Source organism: Psammomys obesus, unplaced genomic scaffold, assembly GCF_907164565.1.
Source record: "Psammomys obesus unplaced genomic scaffold, mPsaObe1.curated_primary_1811, whole genome shotgun sequence".
NCBI classification, from domain to species: Eukaryota; Metazoa; Chordata; class Mammalia; order Rodentia; family Muridae; genus Psammomys; species Psammomys obesus.
Window position 1 is genome coordinate 5,446,379 of NW_026592510.1, and position 20,474 is coordinate 5,466,852.

The following is a 20,474-nucleotide window of genomic DNA, read 5'->3' on the forward strand; positions in this document are numbered from 1 at the left end:
TGTGTGTGTGTGTGTGTGTGTGTGTGTGTGTGTGTGTGTATGTGGCGTGTATTTGTTTTGGTGAAGCTGTAGATTTAACACGATGCCTTTTACATATTAGGCAAGCAGGGTAGCACTGAGGTACATTTCCAACAGTTCTTATGTGTTTTGTGAGTGAATAAGAATCTTCTAAAAACCACAGGGTTTGTTTTTGTTTCTTTTGTTTTTGAGACAGAGTCTCTTGTAGCCCAGGTTGACCTAGAACTAACATGATAGGATGACCTTGATCTGCTGATAGATCTTCCCAAGTACTGGGCCTGTACCACCAGGCCCAGTTAAGGGTTTGCTGTTGTCTTCATAGCAACAGCATCCAGGTGCCATAACCATGACTGTAATCCCAGCATGTGGGACTAGAGTCAGGATGCTCAGGCCTTCAGGGCATCCTAGACTATAACAGTGAGTTTGAAGCCAGCCTGGGCTATTTGAGACTATCTCAAACTCCATCCACTCTCCCAAAATAACTATGAACATTTTGAAGAATTTAGATAAAATAGTTAAAAAGACTACCCCCCTGAGGGAGGAGCAGCCTTGCCAGGCCACAGAGGAGGACGTTGCAGCCAGTCCTGATGAGACCTGATAGACTAGGGTCAGATGGAAAGGGAGGAGGACCTTCCCTATCAGTGGACTTGAAGAGGGGTATGGGAGGAGATGAGGGAAGGAGGATGGGATAGGGAGGGAATGAGGGAGAGGGCTACAGCTGGGATACAAAGTGAATAAACTATAATTAATATAAAAGTATAAAAATTTAATTAAAAACGTTAAAAAGATGTGGTTGCTTTCTAGTTTGAAGCTTACAAGTATAAAAACTGGCTCTCATTTCTTAATGATGCTAGATAATGTGAAAAATTATGAGACTATGACCTCTTTCTTTTTCTTTTCTTTCTTTCTTTTTTTTGGTAAGCGTGCTCAAAGCTCTAACTAGTCTGCCTTTCTCAGATATACTTACATTAAAAATTAGGGCCTTAGTTTAATGTGCAGTGTGAGAGACTCAGAGTGAGGTCATGGGTTGGAAGAGAGTGAGAGGAAAACCAAAGAGGAAACCCCCCAGGGGCAGAGAATCCTCTTGCTTTATTTGTGGGCGTAAGAAAATATGTTAGTGAAGTCCTAAAATGGCAAATACATTAGAATGCCTCTGACAGGTAAAGATCTGTGCTGTTTTCCTGTGGGACATAAAACCGCCTTGTGGCTATGAAACCCAGTTACAGTCATGCGGCTTGGTCTGCTTCAGCTCTCTCAAGTTAGTAAGACCTGGAAGAACATCACAGCTATAAGCAGCCACTGCCAGCAATAAAGTTATCCAGTCGGCCATAACAGCCTGCAGTATACAGTGGACGCCTTTTCAGATTGCAAATCAGATACCACGCAGGAAGGTCTTGTCAAAGTAACTATTTCAAAGTTCACGAGAAGGCGGAGAGCCAGCCCCTTAGCAGAGGACAGCAAACTCAAAGCGGGGAGTTCATGCAAAACGAGGCGGCACTGGGCACCTCCTCAGGTTCCTGGACAGCACGTGCCGGTGAAGTAGGGCATTTGTAGAAGCCTGTGCTGAAGCTAGATTCGCCAGGAAAGGGGGCGGGAGCAGAGAGCCACACATTCAGACATGCTCTCCGTGGGCTGCTTACTGAGACAGAGGCCGTAAGCTCGGTTCAGCTTTCAGAGCCTTGGCGAAACTGGAGCAAAGGTCAAAGGGAGTGTCAAGAAGCCTGGCCCTGCCTGCAGCATCCCGAGGACGCTTCGTTTTCCAGCTGCAGAGACAGCTCAGGGAACACCAACTCTCCTGATCATACTGGTCGGGATAAAGACTCAGCCTGTGGTCCCCCATGGCAGGGCACAACTGTGCCCACGTGTCTGGGATTGCAAATGCGCCGACGTGGCCATGCTCAAGGGTTCCCCAGCATCCTTCCTTACTCTTGGCGCTTTGCTCGTTTGCTTTTGGCGGTGGCGGGGATTGAACTCAGGGCTTCGTGCACGGGAGACAAGGGCTCCACCCTAATTACAGTCCCAGCCTTTCCTCTACTTTGTCTTAAGAGATGTATTTTTAAAGTACGTGTATCTGTGTAGGGTGAGTGCGAGTGTCGGCTGTGAGCTGCCCATCACAGGTTCCGGACCCCAGCTCCTACCCTCTGCAAGAGCAGAACATGCTCCTAACCACTCACTCATGTCTACAGCCTCTTCTCTACTTTAAAAAAAAATATATATATATATATATATATATATATTTTATGTGTATGGGTGCTTTGCCTGCATGTGTGTCTGTATTCGATGTATGAGCAGTGCCCAAGGAGGCCAGATGAGGGAGTCAGGTTCTCTGAAGCTGGAGTTAGTACTTGGTTGTTAGCTCCCATGTGGCTGCTGGGACCTGGTCCTCTGGGAGAACAATGAGTCCTCTTCAATGTTAAGCCACCTCTCCAGCCCCTCTAGTTTTTGGATACATAAACATAGACAACAGTTGAGCTGTGCTGAGCATCATCTGTGGCTTCAAACATTCCCTGAGCCTTTGGCCTTTCCTTTCTAGTGCTTCAGCTCTGTTGAGAGCTGCCTTGGTTATTTCATTATTCTTTATCTGAATTTGGAAGACTATTGTTGTTTTTAAACATAGGAAAAATCCAACAGATAATTTCCTGTCTAATAGAATAATTTTTCTTTTGCTTTAAACAATTACCAAGCATTTTCTCTTTAGCATAGTAGATCTGCTTATTCTTTCCAAAGGATAAAATTAACCTTTATTGCATAATTTGACTTTTTAAAAGAAAAAAATGATAAAAATAATCTCTGAAATAAATGATGTTTTGGGGATTTTACTTCATTCTTGTTCAATGGTGAAATTTACGGTCCAGGTAAAAGTATATTTCTTTTCACTTCTGTGGCTATCAATTATGATAGCTTGCAATTAAGTCCATGCATAATCATACACTGCAAACAAACAGGGAATGATCATACACAGTCCAACCAGATACGTTTCCTTTAAATTGAGTATAAAATGAATTTCTTCACTGACTTAAAAAGGTTTTGTAAGTGTGACGGAATATTTTAATTTTTCAAACTTCTGAAATGATAAGGAGACCAGAAATCATTAAAAGAATTTGGGAACAAAACATGCAATGATAATTTAGAAACAAGTTTGCTTATGTCAGCCAAGTTCAACACAACAAACAATAGTTTCACCTGATCAGGAAATTTCCTGTTGTTTGTGTTTGAATAAACAGATGGTGTAGTTTTGCTATAACTGGTTGGATTATGAACTGACCAATTCCAACTTGTTAATTTAGATTTAAAAAAATTATATTCTAATAATTTCTTAAAAATTAAGTAACATATCTAATTACAGAAATTTGACTACTTGGAAAGTGAAGTACATACCATGGTGGGCCATGCCTAGAGAAATGCAAACACAAGAAACATGCTTTCAGCTCTCTACCATGAGAATCTTGACGTAACCATGCCGAGGGACAAGTTCCTATTATGACACTTTGCATAGACAACATGAAAATATTTTCAGCTCTTCTTATGCTATTTTTTTAAATAAACACATGGCACCAAATATATGATAATACCATTTTTTTGTGGAATATTACTCAGTCCGCTCTAAAAACATTGTTCAAAGGATTATCCGTTTGAGATAATTATAACGCGTTAGTCACTCTTTTAATTTCAGCAAGCCTGCCAAATGGCTTCCAAGCCGGACGCTGGGAATCGGTGTAGACACAAAAAAGCCCTAGGTTGTAGAAGCCCCAATGTCTGGAGGCCCTGACCGTGTGTACCCAGGAAAATAAGTACAAGTGCTGAATGACCAGAACCTAAATTCGAATGCCAGCTTCAGGTGGGATCCCCGCCCTTTCTAACACTCACTGCCTCACGAGAGCTAAACCTCCTCATGCACACTAAACGGGGTAACCTACACTAAACTGCGGTCGGTCGTGGGTGCTTAGGAAGCCCTGCAGGTATATGTGGGGACCCTCGTCCCTGTCTTGGAAGGTTAGCTGATGAAGAATAATGGAGTTGTCTTCATTCCACCTCGCCTCATATGTGACATTTAGGCCAGGAGGGTCTGTGGCAGCCCTGAAATGACATTTCCAGTGAGAGATAAAGCGACAGACGACAAGGATGTGAAAATAGTAATGAGTAATCGCTTTGGGGAGTTATTTTGTTTTGGTTTTGTACTAAACCAAATTATATTTTTAGAGTCAGGGTAAAATGGGAACTTTTAAGAAAATTAACAAACTAACAAAAAGCTTTGCAGGAGACAGGGCGAGAATGAAGTCTGTTACTTGCAGATCCTAAGCAACCAAAAGATTGACAGTCTGACGGCGGAAAGGTGTGGCTGTGCGGCTGTGTAGATGCAGCACAGTGCAAACGTTTCAGCGTCAGTGACTGCAGCCTTCATGAACCGTCTCACATGAAGCAGTCTCTCTATGAAAGAGCTGTTGCTAGCTAATGACCTTATCTTGGCTGATGTGAGCTGATTTGACTCCAGATAAGCCATTTCCAGTTTCTAAGCCCTCTTAAAACTGTCTGTAGCAGGGGCTGGTTTTGTTCCTAGCTAACATGTATTGAACTTCACGGCTGGACCGGCTGTTTTTTCTTACATGTTCATTTTCCCAGGGAGGCAAGCACTGTCATCATCATCTCCATCATACAGGTGAACCACCTAAGCCCGGTGAGATGAAGCAGTTTGGTAGGTTCACAGCTAATCACTGCAGCCAGTTTGGCTGCCCAGCTCACACCCTCACCCACGATTACATCCTACGTCTAGTTAGGCCAAACTAACTAGAGAGAGATAACTAACTAACTGAGAGATAGCCATGATATCTGGACATTGAACTCAGGGCCTCACCCATGCTAGGTAGGTGCACTACCACAGAGCCCCATGTCCCTGGCCCTGCCCTCCCCACCCCTCTTTATTTGAGGATCTCACTAACTTGTCTAGACAGTCTTTGAACTTGTGATCTTCCTGTTTCATCCTCCAAAATAGCTTGAATTACAGGCCTGTGCCCTCTATTTTTTTTAATTTAACTTTTTGGTTCCTGTGTATGAGTGTTTTCCTTGCAGGCATGTGCACCACATGGGCTGTGCCCATGTGCTGTGCCCATGAAGGCCAGAAGAAGGGTGTCAGGTTCCCTGGAACTGGAGTTGAAGATGGTTTTAAGCTGCCAGGTAGGTGCTAGGAAATGGGTCCTCTGGAAGAGCAGTCAGTGCTCCTAACTGCTGAATTCCGTGTGCTACTATTTATCAGTTAGTTTACATAAGAGCTGAGGAGGTTTTGGGAGCCATGTAGATCTTTGAATCCTGGTCTGTGTAGTGTGCCCAGTGGACTCATAGAGTCTCAGACAACAGAGAATTCTGGTAAGAATAAATAGAGTCTCATAGAAATTCTCAGAAATATCCTACATGGGTTTATGGGAACTAAACAAGCATCCAACCTTGAACACAGTTTAACACTGGAGCCTTGGGATAAAGCAATCTGTGTAGATTACGAGAGTATTTACACAAGGCAGAATCAACCTCTAGGGAGTCCTCATCTAACCCAAAGGTACTGAAGAGTTTCCTACCCAGAGACTGGTGCTGGGAACTTTGGTGTCTGTTGAATGCAGAGATCCACACAGCAAGTAGCATGTAGTTTTGGACTTAATGTGGGGGACACAGGAAACACACCCCATGGGTTCCTACAAACACTTGGGTTTAAGTTTTGCAAAGAACTGAGGATGTACAAACAGGTAGGGGCTTGGAGCTAGTGGACTCGAGTAGTAATAGGATCAAGTTGGGGCCTTTACGGGAAATGGTAAAGAAATGAAATGGAAATGATAAGAGAGAAAGCAGAGAGCTATTGCCTAAATCATCTAGAAGGATTGGCTATATCTGGAATGCTTACTCTTCTGGAGTCAGAGTCCTTGATGGATCTAGCAAAAGCTGCAAACTAAACCCAGGAACCTTTCCTTTTGCCCCTTTCTCAAAACACAAGACGTAAGATGACTTTGCTTCCCTGCCCTACAGTCCTGGATCTCGGGCTGAGGACCCTCTACCTCCACTGGCACTGCCCCCAGGAACCCTGGCTGCCACTCGGGCATTTTTCTTTATGAAGCAAGTCCTGTACAATGCACTCTTTGGAATGAATCCTCCTCTTCAGTGTGGTTCCCCTGTCCGGTGGCCACGCCTGCAGCCTGGATGCTCACTCACAGTCAACCTCTCTGATATGGCTGGCTGCTGAGTCCAACGTGTCCTTGATGCAACTGTGTTTACCATGTGTCAAAATTAAGTTGTCAAGATGAATGCCTTATTTCCTTGTTTAGGCATCATGGCCACCTACAGTCCGTTGCAAAGGACATCGGGAGAGTAGCCTGGTATAGAAGGGGTATCAGATAGGAGTCTTGACTCTGGTCTTGGGGCCTCACGAATAAGCAAGTCATTTATCCTGGGCTCATTTTCCTCATCTGAGAAGGGGATCATTTCTGTGGGTTTTATAAAAATCAAAAGAAACAGTGTCTGTTGCTGCAAGCTAGACTTAAACAATGTGTGGGTTTGGAATGCTACTTAATCTGAGAAACAAAGGCTTCGGGTTGTGGGGCGTGCTCAGTTACAGCAGAGGAATTAAGGTGAGTGCTGGTCTGTCTTAGCATTCTACTTCTAGGCCATTCCCTAGGCAGCAGCACAGGCCCGGGAGTATCTTTCTAAACACCTCCTACTAGGCCTGAAGCCTTGCCCAGGACTATACGTTCAGTGTGATTCTGCAGTATGTCTTTCCCACTTAGCAGCTCTTTCCCCATGCTCTTGAAATAGAGAACCCATGTCTAGGGCCCTTAGAGGATTCCGGGAAGGACATACTTAGAGAGTGGCCTGGAATTTTTCTGAATAATTTGGCACTTGCTTCTGACCTGGGCCAGATCAGTCTTTTTTTCCAAAGCCATTGGCCTGTGAAAGTTACTATCACATTCCCTTGTTGGGGTTTAGAAGATGGAGCCATCTTCATGTATGTCAGGGGAGGGCTCAAGCGCTGACACTTCAGCAGCCGTCAAGGAATGCAGTACTGTGCACAAACCAGCAAACTGTGATTCCCGGATGCTCCCAAAGGGCGCCTCCGAATACGGACCCAGCAAAGGACGTGGAGGCTCAGAGCTGTTACTGTTTTTTGGCTTCATGTACAAGTAAAGCCTTCATTTCTCAGAAGCTTGGTTTTAAATAATAAATCCTTTGAGGATGAAAAACAGAAATCCTAAAAATGGAAAACAGACCCAGTAGAAGGGACACACTGAACAATGTAAATATTCTCACAACAGGATCTTCAAACAAGGTTAGCAGTCCTGTGTATGTGCAGACTTCTGAGAGAAGCACTCTTTCCTTTAATGATAAGCAGTAAGAGACAATACAAAACATACCATCCAGCAGAGTGTCGAAATGTAGCGTCTGCAAGTACTCCTTCTCCCGCATGAAACCTTTGAGGGGCGTGGCCCAGCCTTCACTCAGAACCTGCACCCACTGAAGGTCCAGCTGGAAGACACAGAAAACAAGGGAATGTGTCCATCACCTCTCTTTTTCAGGCCTCGGGTCCCCGGGTACATCTCCACCTCCCTTATTCAGCTGGCAGGAGGATGAGAGAAAAACTTTTATGTTTTACATGTTGCCAAGTACTCTATGGACTTCTCATTCAAGGGCCAGCTCTGTATAAGTCTAGAACTTTCCTATAAAATCATGATCACATGATTCCAAATTGGGATTGCTTAAATACTTTCAGCTGTAACTGTTCCCATAATCGACAACAGAATTAAAAATCCACTGCGCCCCCACCCTCAAATGTTGGTTTTCTTGTGCTTTTTCATTAGATGCACGAACTGGTACTGGTCATTTGACTGAATTGAGCAAGCCATTGACTCTAAGATAGAGGCCAGTGTTATCATCACAGCATGGAAACCCTTTAAACCCTGGCTCCTGGGACCCATGGGGGAAAGGTCATCTCCTTTCCCTCCCTAGTTGGGACCGATTTGCCAACACTATAAGGCAATGTGTGGTCGAAATACACAGGCACTTTCAGCTGATAGGAGGATAAGGGCTGTCTCCTGTCTTCTTGACCACCTGAGAAGCTCTGTTGATCTTTTAAAACCCGGCACACAGGTCACTGCTCTGAAACCTCTCCTGTGGTCCCTGTGTACCAATCCATGAAAGAACCGGTTATTGGGTTCTGAAGTTCTCTATGCTTTAGACCACATTGTTGTTGGAACTCTCACACCTCATTGCTTTGATGTGCTCACTTGTCTGCCCTGAGTACTGGGGTGCTTGAGTTCATTTCACAGAATCAGGGGGCTCTGCTCATAAATCCTTTGTGATGGCCCATCTCATAAAATCTCCAGATTTCTAATGAACAATAAAAAAGATAGCAAGAGAGACTTGAGCAACTTGATGCTTAGGTGAGACTGACCCATGAAAATGCTACAATGAGGTCAGTAGCTGGAGTTGCATCTCATATCTCCCAGCTAATGAAATCAACCAACAGAAGCTGTCTCCCTCTTTCCTCAGGTTGGACTCTCCCTGACGCTGGAAGGGTGCAATCTGCCCAGGAAGCTTCTGGAAGAACCACTTTTTCTTGCTTATCTTGGATCTTGCAGTCTTCACACTTGATTGTGGTCTCCCATATGGCTTTGCACTTCAGATCTGGGTCTCTCGGGACATATTTGCTGATGACAGCTTTATCCAAGAGGATATGCACAAAATCCCTTGAGGGGTGAGAGCTGATTATGGTTATAAACTTTCCCAGAAGACTTATCTTTGTCCTGTTGGTTATTTTATTCTTGCCTGTGGTGGCTGTCATTTTGCAGAGGCGGCAATCAGTTCTAGGCACAGGAGCAGTCTCTTTATGGTAATAACTTTGGGTTTAGAGTGGCATCCAGCCAGGATCAGCACCACTTTCTGGGGTTTCGTGGACTTGCACATATCAACAGAACCAGCAGATACTCAGCAGAAAAGCCCTCATTGTTTTAGATCAGGGACATCTGTTCTGTCACCCTCCTAACCCCCATTCCTTCTCAATCGCCAAGAAGTGTTCGCATTCTGGACAAACTTTCTCAACCATTGTTAACAAACCATTCCTGGCATGGTGCCTCTATTTCAGCATAAATGAAGGCGTTGGGGAGCTATGCAAATTGTCCTATGCAAATATGGTTGCTGTTTTTTTCAGTAGGCATCTCTACCTGGCCTTTGTGAGAAGTTTGCTCAGAGAGGAGGTGAGGAGGTGGGGAAACGTCTCTGTAGATTCACTTTTACCCGATATTTCTTACGTTCACAGGAATTGTAGGGCCTGCAAGATGGCTCAGTGGGTAAAAGTGCTTGCCACCAAGCCTGCTAACTGATAACTTGGGTTTGATTCCTGAACACAATGGAAAGAAGAACAAAACTGACTCCAAATGTTGTCCTCTGACTCCACTCATGTAGTCTATCACACACACATACACACACACACACACACACAAGGGTTGGGGGCAGTGGGGAGAAACACACAGAAAATAAAGATGGCTTTAAAGACGAAATCGTGTAGCAGTTTATAATGTTAGATACGAAAGCCAAGTCAGCCAGTCTGTACTCTTACCTTGGTTATTAATAGTGACGGGAGAGAGTCAGCCTCAGCTCGGACTTGATCAATTTTGTTTTCTGGCACAAAGAGTTCGTGGATGCCCTTGACGGTGGCGTGGGGTACAATGTTCTGCAATGAAATTGGAGTTGGCAATAGTTGCAAATGAAGAACGGTGAAGGGGGAATTTTAGCAAAGAAACTCGGGTTATCCTTCAACACACACACACACACACACACACACACACGCACGCGCACTCACTCACAGGCATGCACACTCGCGTGCGCGCGCACACACACACACACACACACACACACACACACACACACACACACTGCATGCAGGAGCGAGAACCACCGTCCTACCTGCTCTTGCAGAAGCTCCACCACCTGCTGCACACAGTCGCTTACTGAGGACAAGTTGGTCTTGAGCACGCACTCTGGAGTTTCGGGTTTCTCATAATCAGAGTCGATGCCTGTAAACCCTGCAGGGCATAAGATCTGAATCATCTCTGCGCCCGTGGAAGAATGTTGTCAGTCAGTAAGGCAGAAGACACACTGTACCACGTGTTAAGCTGAAAATGCGATTTTACGACTGAAAAGCTCTAACTGCCGTTCCTGAGCCTCTTGCTGTACGTCAGGAAGACACAGCCGTATTTTCAATATGGAAAACCTCAAGTTAGTGATGATGTCTGGCAAAAAGCCAAGCCTTCTACCACTGATTAGAATTCAAAAGGAAAGCCAGGAAGAAGTTCAATGAGACCCGTTTCTAAATCCAGTCTCAGTTGTATGTGACTGTCTTGAAATGTCATTCCTCCTGCCTGAGGAGACGGTTCTTCAGAGACAAACCCCGAAGCAAGCCCTTGTCCACCCTGAACTCTCTGCGCTTTCTTAAGCGTGTGCTTTCTGCAACTGGGACACAGAGCACGTAGCATTTCCGAAAGCAGATTTCCGAAAGCAGAATCGGAAGACTGGCAGGGCCAGCGACTGTCAAAGGTGCTGCTGGCTGCGCCCTATACCTTTAATCTCTCCTGCTCGTGCCCGCTTGTAGAGCCCCTTTACATCTCGGCTTTCACAGATGTTCAAAGGCGCATCCACAAAGATCTCAAAGAACGGGAGTCCTGCTAATTCGTGGATTTTTCGGGCATTTTCACGATCCTGGAAAACAGTGTGTTTAAACGGATAAACAGAACCCATAAACCCAGCACTTAGGGAAGCAGAAGCCAAGGGTCAAGAGATTCAAGGATCCACAAGTTCATGGCCAAGCCTGGGGGATGTGGGTGGGGTGGAGGAGTGGGCCCAGTGAGCCTGACACTTGCTCTTTTTTTTTTTTTTTTTTTAAATAAAATCCTGTATGAGGCTCTCACCAGATGACACTACGCCCTTCGGTCCCAAAGCCTCCAACAACATGAGCCAAATAAACCTCTAATCTTTATAAATCATCAGGTCTGGCATTTTGTTAGAAGAGAAAATGGATGAGGACAAATATTCCCAATGAGATATTTTTTTTTCATGGCAAAACACAGTGTACTCTTGGACTTGATAACCTTCCAGTAACATGAGGTATGTAGCCCGGCAGAGTCCTTTCAGAAAGCCCAGAAATGTCACTCTGATAAGCACACTGTCTGATGAACTTCCAGAGCCAGCTACGGGACACAGGCCCCTTAGCAATGCTGTGCTCTTAGCATGGAAAAGGTTTGCTAGAAACTTTTCTGCTTTAGAAGTTTGGGGCACCCGGGTCAGTGCTGTCCCCGCTAAGCCCACAGAAGCCAGCGCTGGGCTGCTCTGTTTGGGCCAGCTAAACATCTTGTTCCAAAGACTGAAATACGGGCTGTGGAGTTCTTGCTCAACTCTTTCACCTCTGACCACATGTTCCTGGTCATCCATAAAGGCTTCGTGTCAATTGGGTTACTGGCTTCTGGCAATGAGGCAATCGTCTTTACATAACCAACAGCAAATGAAGGGAATGAAGGGACCCGTGAGGAGAGGGGCAATGGGTGGGGAAGTGGAAGGCTGGTGGCCCTCCGGTCTCCCCTAGTTCCGCTGGCTGAGGGCCACAGCCGAGGGAGGCCAATTTTTTTACCTTTGCAAATGGAGAAATGAAGCTGGTAATGCAGACCAGGCCAGCGTCAGCAAAGAGCTTGGCCACCTCAGCGATCCGGCGGATGTTCTCTTCCCGGTCCCCAGAAGAGAATCCCAGGTTCTTGTTAAGGCCATGACGGACATTGTCCCCATCCAGGGAGTAACAAGGGATGGCGTGAGATACAAGGTACTCCTCCAAAGCAAAACTTATGGTTGTTTTTCCAGCACCAGAGAGACCTGTTGAGAATAGGAAGGACAGACTTAAGATGGAAAGTGACCAACTTGGGAATGGTGGCGCAGGCCTATAATCCTAGTGCTGGTGAGGTCAAGAGAAGAGAAATGGGAGTTCAGGGCTAGCCTCTGCTCCAGGAAAGCCTTATCCCAATTAAACCAAAGTCTCTCAAAGGATGAAAAACCACGAGGTAACCTGTTTTTTTATATGTGAAAAACATATAATACACAACATACATAGACTCTTATGATAACACTCCAGCCTTAAAAAAAATACTGTTAAAATCCAGAAAGAGTACAAAATCTTAGTACTTGCATTTATTTTATATTTTGGAAGTTTTTTGGAGCAACTGGGTTTGTAAATAGGGAGACCTGTGGTCATGGACTGTTTTGTGCTGTTTTGCCTGCTAACATTTTAAAGATTAGAAAGGTGTTGGTGAAAATTGAGGTGCTGGCTACTCTTGAGAAATCAAAGCTGCAGTGACATCAGCCTTGCCTCTTCTGGTAGCACTTAGAGGACAGGGGGACCGGCACCCAGAAGACTAGCCCACCTCCCTGTGGACTCCGCTGAACAGCCACCAGGCATCAGACACATCGGCTGAGGCGTTTCTGAGCTCTCAGGTGCATGGGCACACTGACCGAAAGACAGTTCGTGTTTGTACATAAAAATGGAGTCAAGACGCAACACTTATCATTCCATAAGCATGATTAGGTCATGATATAATTCTCTAGGTAAGGAAAACATGAGAGGAGAGAGAGACACACACAGAGAGAGAAGAACAAATTATCTAAGGGCTGACCTACCCCAGAAAGTTTGTACTGTCGCAATTCACTTGTCCTAAATATCTGAGCCTGAAGAATATTCCAAGATGCAAGGCTGATGCCTCACAGAACTCAACATGGAAATGGGAAAACTGGGAGAGAAAGAAAGAAAGGGGGAAAAAAAAAGGCAAGAAACCAATAAAAACACAGAGAAGATAAGTGTGTGTTCTTACGCGCTAGTGTGCTCATGTATGTGTGTGTGTGTGTGTGTGTGTGTGTGTGTGTGTGTGTGTGTGTAGAAAATGGAACAAAGCTGGAACAAAGCTCAGGGGCAAGGAACCATGAAGAGGGAAGGAAGGAAATCTGCAAGTGTAAATGAATAGTCCCCAGGTTTACAGTCTCATTTTAAAGCCATGCTCTTAACTCTGACAGGGGGAGCTTGAAAACATGGCTGTGGAAGGTTCTAGGAATCTTTACCGAATCCCCACAATTTCTTTTGAATAGATCTCAGTTTTAGAGTCTTCTTAAAATTTATGTCAGCTTGTAGGTGATGGAAAATAGGAACCCTGACTCTCTATATGTTCTCTTGCATCTGCATAATGAAATTAATTTTCTTCTATTTGCCTGTTGGAGAACAAAGGCCTCGCCTCACTCCTGGTCAGCATGTAGCCCAGCCTGGGATATGCTGAAGTAGCACTGTATTTGTGCGGGCGGCAGGGGACAGACTTTGGGCTGAGCGCCTTGATGCCTTATTTCACTTAGCTCCACCTACGGCGCCCATGAGGCAGGTTCTAATCCGCCTTAGCACTTTATAAGCAATGATATTGGGATTCAGAGAGGCTAAGTGACTTGTGTGAAGCCACACGGCTGATGTGGGTGGACTGGGTTCTCAAATCTGAGCCTCTGGAATAATTGGTTCCTTTCGGTCTGCGTGGCTGATGTCGAACCTCTGAGGCACAGAGACAAAAATAAAAAGTCCGGAAAGGTGAAAGGAGGAAAGGTCAGAGGAAATAAACCCTTCGCGTTTCCCCCATCTCAGACCTGCCAGTTTTTCTTTTCCTTTTTAAAAGAGTGTGCACATTAGGGAATATGAACTTTATGTGTCTGCCTCAACACAAAAGTGAACTTCCCTAGTAAACAGCTGGGGAAAGCAAGCAGAAGCTGTGGGAATACAGGTGTCTGCTGCTACAAACAGCGCCTCACAGAGGGAGCTAGGGGACCACAGCAGGCATAACAACACCCAAGCCTATCCTAGTGGCACTTGGGGCTCATCATCTTGGCATGTAGACTTCCATGTCCATTGTCTGACTAATGACCTTGTTTTGATGCAAATCCCAGCTGTGAACGAAACCAGGAAACCACAGGTGCCAGAACAAAATTCAAGAATAGAAGAAGAAGAAGAAGAAGAAGAAGAAGAAGAAGAAGAAGAAGAAGAAGAAGAAGAAGAAGAAGAAGAAGAAAAAGAAAAAGAAAACAAAATAAAAACAAAACAAACCTGGGTGTGTATCTCAGCCCTAGGATCCCAGCACTGAAAGGTTAAAGCAGGGGGGTTGTGTATTCTGGGCCAGCCTGGGCAGACCTTGTGCATTCTGGGCCAGCCTGGGCTTGTCTCACAAGCCAGACCGTGTCTCAGAAACCAAAAACAGTCCAAGTGGACAATAACAACAAACAGAAAACAACCAGGAAACATTGGAGGCAGGTCCTCCAGCGCCACGTTCTTCCCAGATGCTCTCCGATTAGACCTTTTCCTGTGTGAGCAGAAAATAGCACACATGCCTCCCACGGCCCAAATCAACATGCTTTTGTTTCTGGGCTCCTCCCTTTTTAGGAAAGTCCTATCTACAAAAGAGTTTCCTGTTCTATGTCCTGACTGTATCAACTCTCTACGTCAGGTAAGAGCCCAGAGCTGGTTTATCAGGGTTCTTAAGGCCTAACTGGCAAATTCATTGCTAAACTCTAGCTTTGGAACCCGTGGTTCAAAAAGGATAAGAAAGGGGACATTCACCGGGTCATCTCCATGGTACCAAGTTGTTCCTACAGGCAACGGACAACCCTTTGCCAAGATGAGCGTTCCAGTAGTCATTCTCACAGATTCTTAAGTTCCTCAATGAAATAGGCCCCCAGAACACCAAAGCATCAGGAAACAGGCCTTAAACATCCATAACCTGACAGACTGCCAAACACTCAGTGTCAGATTAGGAAAAGCACAGTTGTCGTGGCAGGAAATTCATTCAAGGGTGAACATGAGGAGCTGAAAGAAGGTGTCGCAATCCGATTATCTCATCTTGTGCTGCCATAGAACGGTAACTGATAATTAGTGATCTCTCGCAGCGTGTCAGTTCTCATGGATAGGGTGATGGCCAACAGCCCTGTGTCTGCACAGCTCTCAGTTCCACTTCCTCCAAGGTTCCAATAAACACCTCTAGGTGTCATATGTCACACTGCGCTCCTTAAAATCATGTCACACGTCAATTTCTGATTTAAAAAAAAAGTTCCTTGAAAAATATGTGTGTGTGTGTGTGCATGTGTGTGTGTGCATATGTGTGCGCTCATACCTGTTAGCCACACGGTACATCCTCGGAATCCTCCCCTGGTTCCGACCACCTGTCCTCTCTTATTTCTGCTTACATGATGGGCCTGGTAGACCACATTGGTGGATTTTTGCTGGTCCTACAAAACAAGATAAGATCACACATAATATTTGATTAAGAAAATGTGTATGCTTTACACAGAACATTTACACTCATTTTAACTTGAAATTGCAGAGTTGCAGTATACAACAGTTTCTATGAAACGTATTTGAAAAGGTCCCGCCCTCATCTTCCCGGGTTTGAGCCTCCTTCATCCCATTTAGTTACCTACATGTAAACCAGGAGAATTTTTGTTTCCACAAAACAATTAATTTTGAGATATTGACTCATGATATACAACTAGTAGAATTATGGCTTTGGTCTCCTCAACTGCATCTCCTTTTCTGGAAAATGGAGCAGCAGTTATTAATTTTACTAGTTTAGAGACAAACCCTGCCTTTAGAACAACCCCCACACTCCTTTCAGACTATTCAAATTAAGACTATTTGGATGTTGTCTTAGCTCGGATTCCATGGCAGTTAAAGTTGGGAACCCCTTATGGGGAGGGGGAGAGGGAAATGTCTGTTTCTGTAAATGCTTGTTCTCCCACCTCCTGTAGGATTAAACACGGAACAACCAAATACTCCAGCAGCATGGGGTGGGGGGAAATTCTAGTAGGGCTGTGACCTACCCTGTCCCTATGGAGCCGGGTGGCACGGTAAAGGCTTACTAAAGACAAAGCCAGCTGTGGCGGCTCACACCTGTTATCCCTGTACTTGGGCGGCTGAGGCAGAAGGGCTGCCTGGAATTTGAGGCCTGCCTGGGCTGCATAATGACTTTCAGATCATCCTATGCTATAGTATGAAATGTCTCAAAAAGAGAAGAAAGCAAATTAGCTTGGTGAGCAGTAAGAGGTTAGTCTTAAAGCACATTGGCCGCTGTCTCAAAGGAACTAAATTTTGTGGGTTTTTTTTTTTCTACTTCCCCAAGGTCAACGTGTGAACATTGTCACCTTCCAAAATGCCAGCAGAAATGAAAATGTACCAGTTACAAGGCATGGAGGCCATCTCACACCTCACACATCTGCATCTGTGTTATTATAACATCAGCCTAGCCAGGTCACACAGACTGTCAGGCCAGAAGGTGAGATGTCTGATGGATAATCAAAGAAAGGTAAAATGAGCCAGCAAACAGTTTGGGGTGAACTTTTATAAACATAATCTGGCAGATTAACAGATTTGGGACTACTCATGTATGTCTACGATACAGTAATTTCCAAACTGTAAATCTCTGTCTCTTTCTTTGTGTGTGTGTTGGGGGCTGTGCATGGGTAAAGGACGGAGATCAATGCTGGGTGTCTTCCTCCATCACTTTCTGTTTATTTCTGAGATAAGCTCTTCCACTGAACCTGGAGCTCAGGATCCAGAATTCTCTTGTCTTAGTCTCCCTAGCCCTGAGATTACATGTATGTACTGTTACGCCCAGCTTTTTATTTTATTTAAATACTCTTTGAGAATGTCACTCGTGTATGCAATTAAGTATCATACCCATCCACATTTCCCTCCTCCAAACCCCCTCGATCCACTCCCAACACACCCACCTCCCGACTCATGTCCTCTTTTTTTTTTTTAATAACCCACTCCATTCACATAGTGCTGCCCTCATGTACATGGGTCTGGGGTCATCCACAGACAAGTATCCACATCCCCAAAGGTGAAAGATTCTTCTCCCTTAGCAGCTGTCCATAGCCAATGGCTCTGCAGTTAGGGGTGGGGCCGTGTGAGCCCTCCCACCCTCCCTCCGCACCCCCATATTGGCTGCCTTGATGTAGTGTGGGTAATCAGAGCTGTCACGGGTTCATGAGTGCTATCCCCATGTCTAAAAGACAGCTTTCTACCTCCCAATCTTCCAGCCTTCCATCCTTCCTGCTTCCTCTTCTGCAGTGTTTCCTGAGCTTGGGCAAGGGGTACCCAGTTTTTCATGTTGGTGCTGGGACCCAAACTCTGTTCCTCAGGTTTTCATGCCAAACACTTTATTCCACCGAGCCACCCTTCTGGCCCCTCCATGCGCTTCACACACTCTTAGACCCACCAGAGTGAAGAAAGCATGAGTCCTCGAGGATCCTAGAAAAGTCTGGGCTGCTTGGAGGCAACATTTATGTGCAGAGCTCTTTTCTGTATCTCCCTTAGAAGTTAAAAAGCCAAAGGAGGCGACAGGTAGAGAGAGGTTGACATGGATAATGAAGCAAATATGTTCTGTCAATGACAAAAAGCCACCCAAATGCTGTGCTGCTGGCCAGTATTCACTGTCGACCCCAGCACAAGAGGCTGCAGACACCACGACCCAGGGTAAGAGGGGATGTCAGCCATGTTAGCTACCTGTGTCTTCAAAAGAGAATATTTCTGATGCTGCAAGTAATGGCTACAAGTGAAGACAAGTGATGGCTCTGGTCCCAGCACACTATGAGCTAGACGAGGGTTGAACTAGAGGGTACACCAGTCACTTTATAATTCAAGGAGAGCATTCACATCTCGTTCCGTCTTTGCTAGGTCATCAAGCCAAGATGGCCACGTCTAGATTATCAAGACTAGAAGGCGGTTCATTAGTTCTTTCCTTGATTCGTTCAGTGAGTGTTTATTCAGCTCCTACTCTGTGATAAGAATCCTGGGTATTAATCCAGCAGAATCCTTGGCATCATTTTGAGTAGGAAGAAGAGGGGGGAAAAAAAGGAAGTATCTCTACTCCTCTTTTACTCCTCTGAGAAGAGTACACTTGAAATAGTTGTCATCAATTAAAAAAAAAGAGAGAGAGAGAAACACACCCCTGATAAAAACCCAGCTCAAACAGTAGAAGGGTTACAAAGTGGAACACAACTCAGAATGGATGGCTGAGGTGTACAACATGGATGGAATGAATGGAAGGCCTCTGTCAACTCCACGAAGTCTTACAGAAAACCACTGATTCCATTTATGTGAAGTCCCAAAACAGGGGAGGCAGATCGGCCACACTGGAACAGCAGCTGCCTGTGGGGTGACATCAGTGTTTCTGTGCTGATAAAGGCTTGGTGGGTCTTTCCTCATTGAAGGCATACTCAGGGTGTGTGTCTCATGGTGAGTTAGATTTACTAGATGCATGAAAGTCAAGGAGACACAAAGCATGTAAAATTTCAGACAGAGGCACCGCCTTGCTCAATGCTGATGTGTTTATGAAAAAGAACTTAGCTGCTAGCCACAGGGCACCAGACCACAGTGTCCTAGCCAACTGAGTGCATGAGTTTACTCTGTCTCTTTTGGGCTATTTTTTTTCTCTGCATCTGGGCAGAAATCTGGAATGAACTCAGGTTCTGTTAATCTTCTGTGGGTACTTTGACATGATACTGATGCCATCCCCAAAAGTTTTTCATTTAAAACCAGTTCAACAATCTGCCGGCCAAAACTGCTCCGAGGTGGTATTCGTTATAGTTACTTATCTACTGTGTTTGTACCATGGCAGAGAGCCTCAGCCTTGACATTTGTGTCTGAGGAGAATAGCCTGGGAGAAAGACTTCTGCATGTTCACAGTAGGCTGGGGCAGTCCCAGAGCCAAGTGAGTCATAGTGAGGAGTGTCACAAAAGGGGAGAGGCCGGAAGGAAGGAGGAATCCAGTAACTGCATGACCCGCTAAGTTTCCTTTTGAGGAAAAAGAAAAGGTGCTTGTGAGGACAGCAAAAGAGTTAATAAGTAGCAAGTTCAGTTGAGTTTTTCTCTTCACCGTAGCTCACCCTACACAGTGCAAACAAACCCATAGGGTCCCTAGAACAACCCACTGGCTTTTGAACTTGACCCCCACAGATGTTTCACCACGCTTTTGTAGCTCTCGCTGGCAAGTAGCTCCATGGGAGGAAGTAAAACTATGCAAATTTTCTTAAGAACATGGAAGCATCGCTCTGACTCTCTTCTGTGTTACACTCTGGCTTTAAAAGAATCCCTGCAATCATGACACGGGAAACGCAACTCTTCTTCAAAACTACTCCCAGCAGCGCTATTCAAAATCATCAGATTAGAAGCCACAAACATCTCCCCAGCCCCATTAAACTCACATTTTAAACATAGGTGTTTATATGGTTTATATGCAGAAGGCTACAGAGAACAAGAAGTCTGGAAAATCAACAACAGAAACAGTAATAGTCATCATTTTGAGATTCAGGAAATTTTAGGTACTTTGTTTTCCATCTTATTTCTGTATTCTGGTTTTCCTGCACTACATTTGGAAGCAATATGTTTTTCTTTGATATAAAGATTTTGCAATGAGAAAACAAGATGCTCTCAAGGATTCCAGATATGCAGGCAACCGCTAGTTCTGAGGTAAATTACAGCCAACTGAACAATTGCCAACCCAAAGCAGTTGCTAAGCAAACCCACAGATAACCCCGATACCCGAGGAGCCGATTCCCTGCACGCCAAGTCCCTCTCACAAGCTAGTGAAATGCGATGGACTGCACAGCTTTTCTAAGTATTTTACTTAACCATGCTGGCTACTGTTATCTAGTCTTTAATTACTTCCTTTGGAGAAAAAAAAAAAAAAAAGGAATGTCCCGAACAAAGGCCTAGCAGCTTTGAAAAGCTACCACAGATGGGAACCTCTCTTCCTCAAATTCTCCTTTGTAAGCCGTTCGCCTTCTCCATCTGCGTATGTGTCTGCTGTGTTTGCCCTGCAAACTCCCCACAAGGCATGCTAACTACATAGGAGAGTCTGGCAGCAGCTGAGCACAAAGGCCGTTTCCTTTGGTGCAGTTATTCCCCCCTGCACAGTCAGCATTTGACTCCAACCTCATAGTTATTGGGGGAGCAGGGAAGTTTTAAGTGAAGAGGGGTCACTAATTTTTATTTTTCGAGATAGGGTTTCTCTGTGTAACAGCCCTGGCTGTCCTGGAACTTGGCCTACTATAGACCAGCCTGTCCTGGAACTCACAGAGATCTGCCTGCCTCTGCTTCTTGAGCGCTCGGATTAAAGGTGTGCCTTGCCATACCAATTTTTAAAATAGTTCGTGTATTGGGCAGAGCGCAGGGAGTCTTAATGGAAGGAGAGGGGGTTGGGATTAGAGGGACGTGGAGGGAACAGGAGCCCCACAAGGAGACCAACAAAGCTAAAGAATCTGAGGGGGTCCTGCAGAGACTGATGCACCAACCCAGAACCATGCATGGAGAGGACCTAGACCCCCTGCTCAGATGTAGCCGATTGGCAGCTCAGTCTCCATGTGGC

The 20,474-nt window shown here is 45.2% G+C and overlaps 1 protein-coding gene across 1 annotated transcript in view; it reads right to left on the reverse strand.

Annotated features, from left to right (window-relative positions):
• The window catches only part of Papss2 (3'-phosphoadenosine 5'-phosphosulfate synthase 2), a 119,231-nt gene that overhangs the window by 70,037 nt on the left and 28,720 nt on the right, over positions 1–20,474 (reverse strand). The window contains exons 2-8 of the mRNA XM_055614168.1: positions 15,219–15,333; positions 11,672–11,907; positions 10,608–10,746; positions 9,955–10,073; positions 9,608–9,721; positions 7,407–7,518; positions 3,397–3,411 (exon numbers count right to left, since the gene is read on the reverse strand). Of these exons, the coding sequence (XP_055470143.1) occupies positions 3,397–3,411; positions 7,407–7,518; positions 9,608–9,721; positions 9,955–10,073; positions 10,608–10,746; positions 11,672–11,907; positions 15,219–15,333 (850 nt within the window). The remainder of the gene's footprint in view (positions 1–3,396; positions 3,412–7,406; positions 7,519–9,607; positions 9,722–9,954; positions 10,074–10,607; positions 10,747–11,671; positions 11,908–15,218; positions 15,334–20,474) is intronic.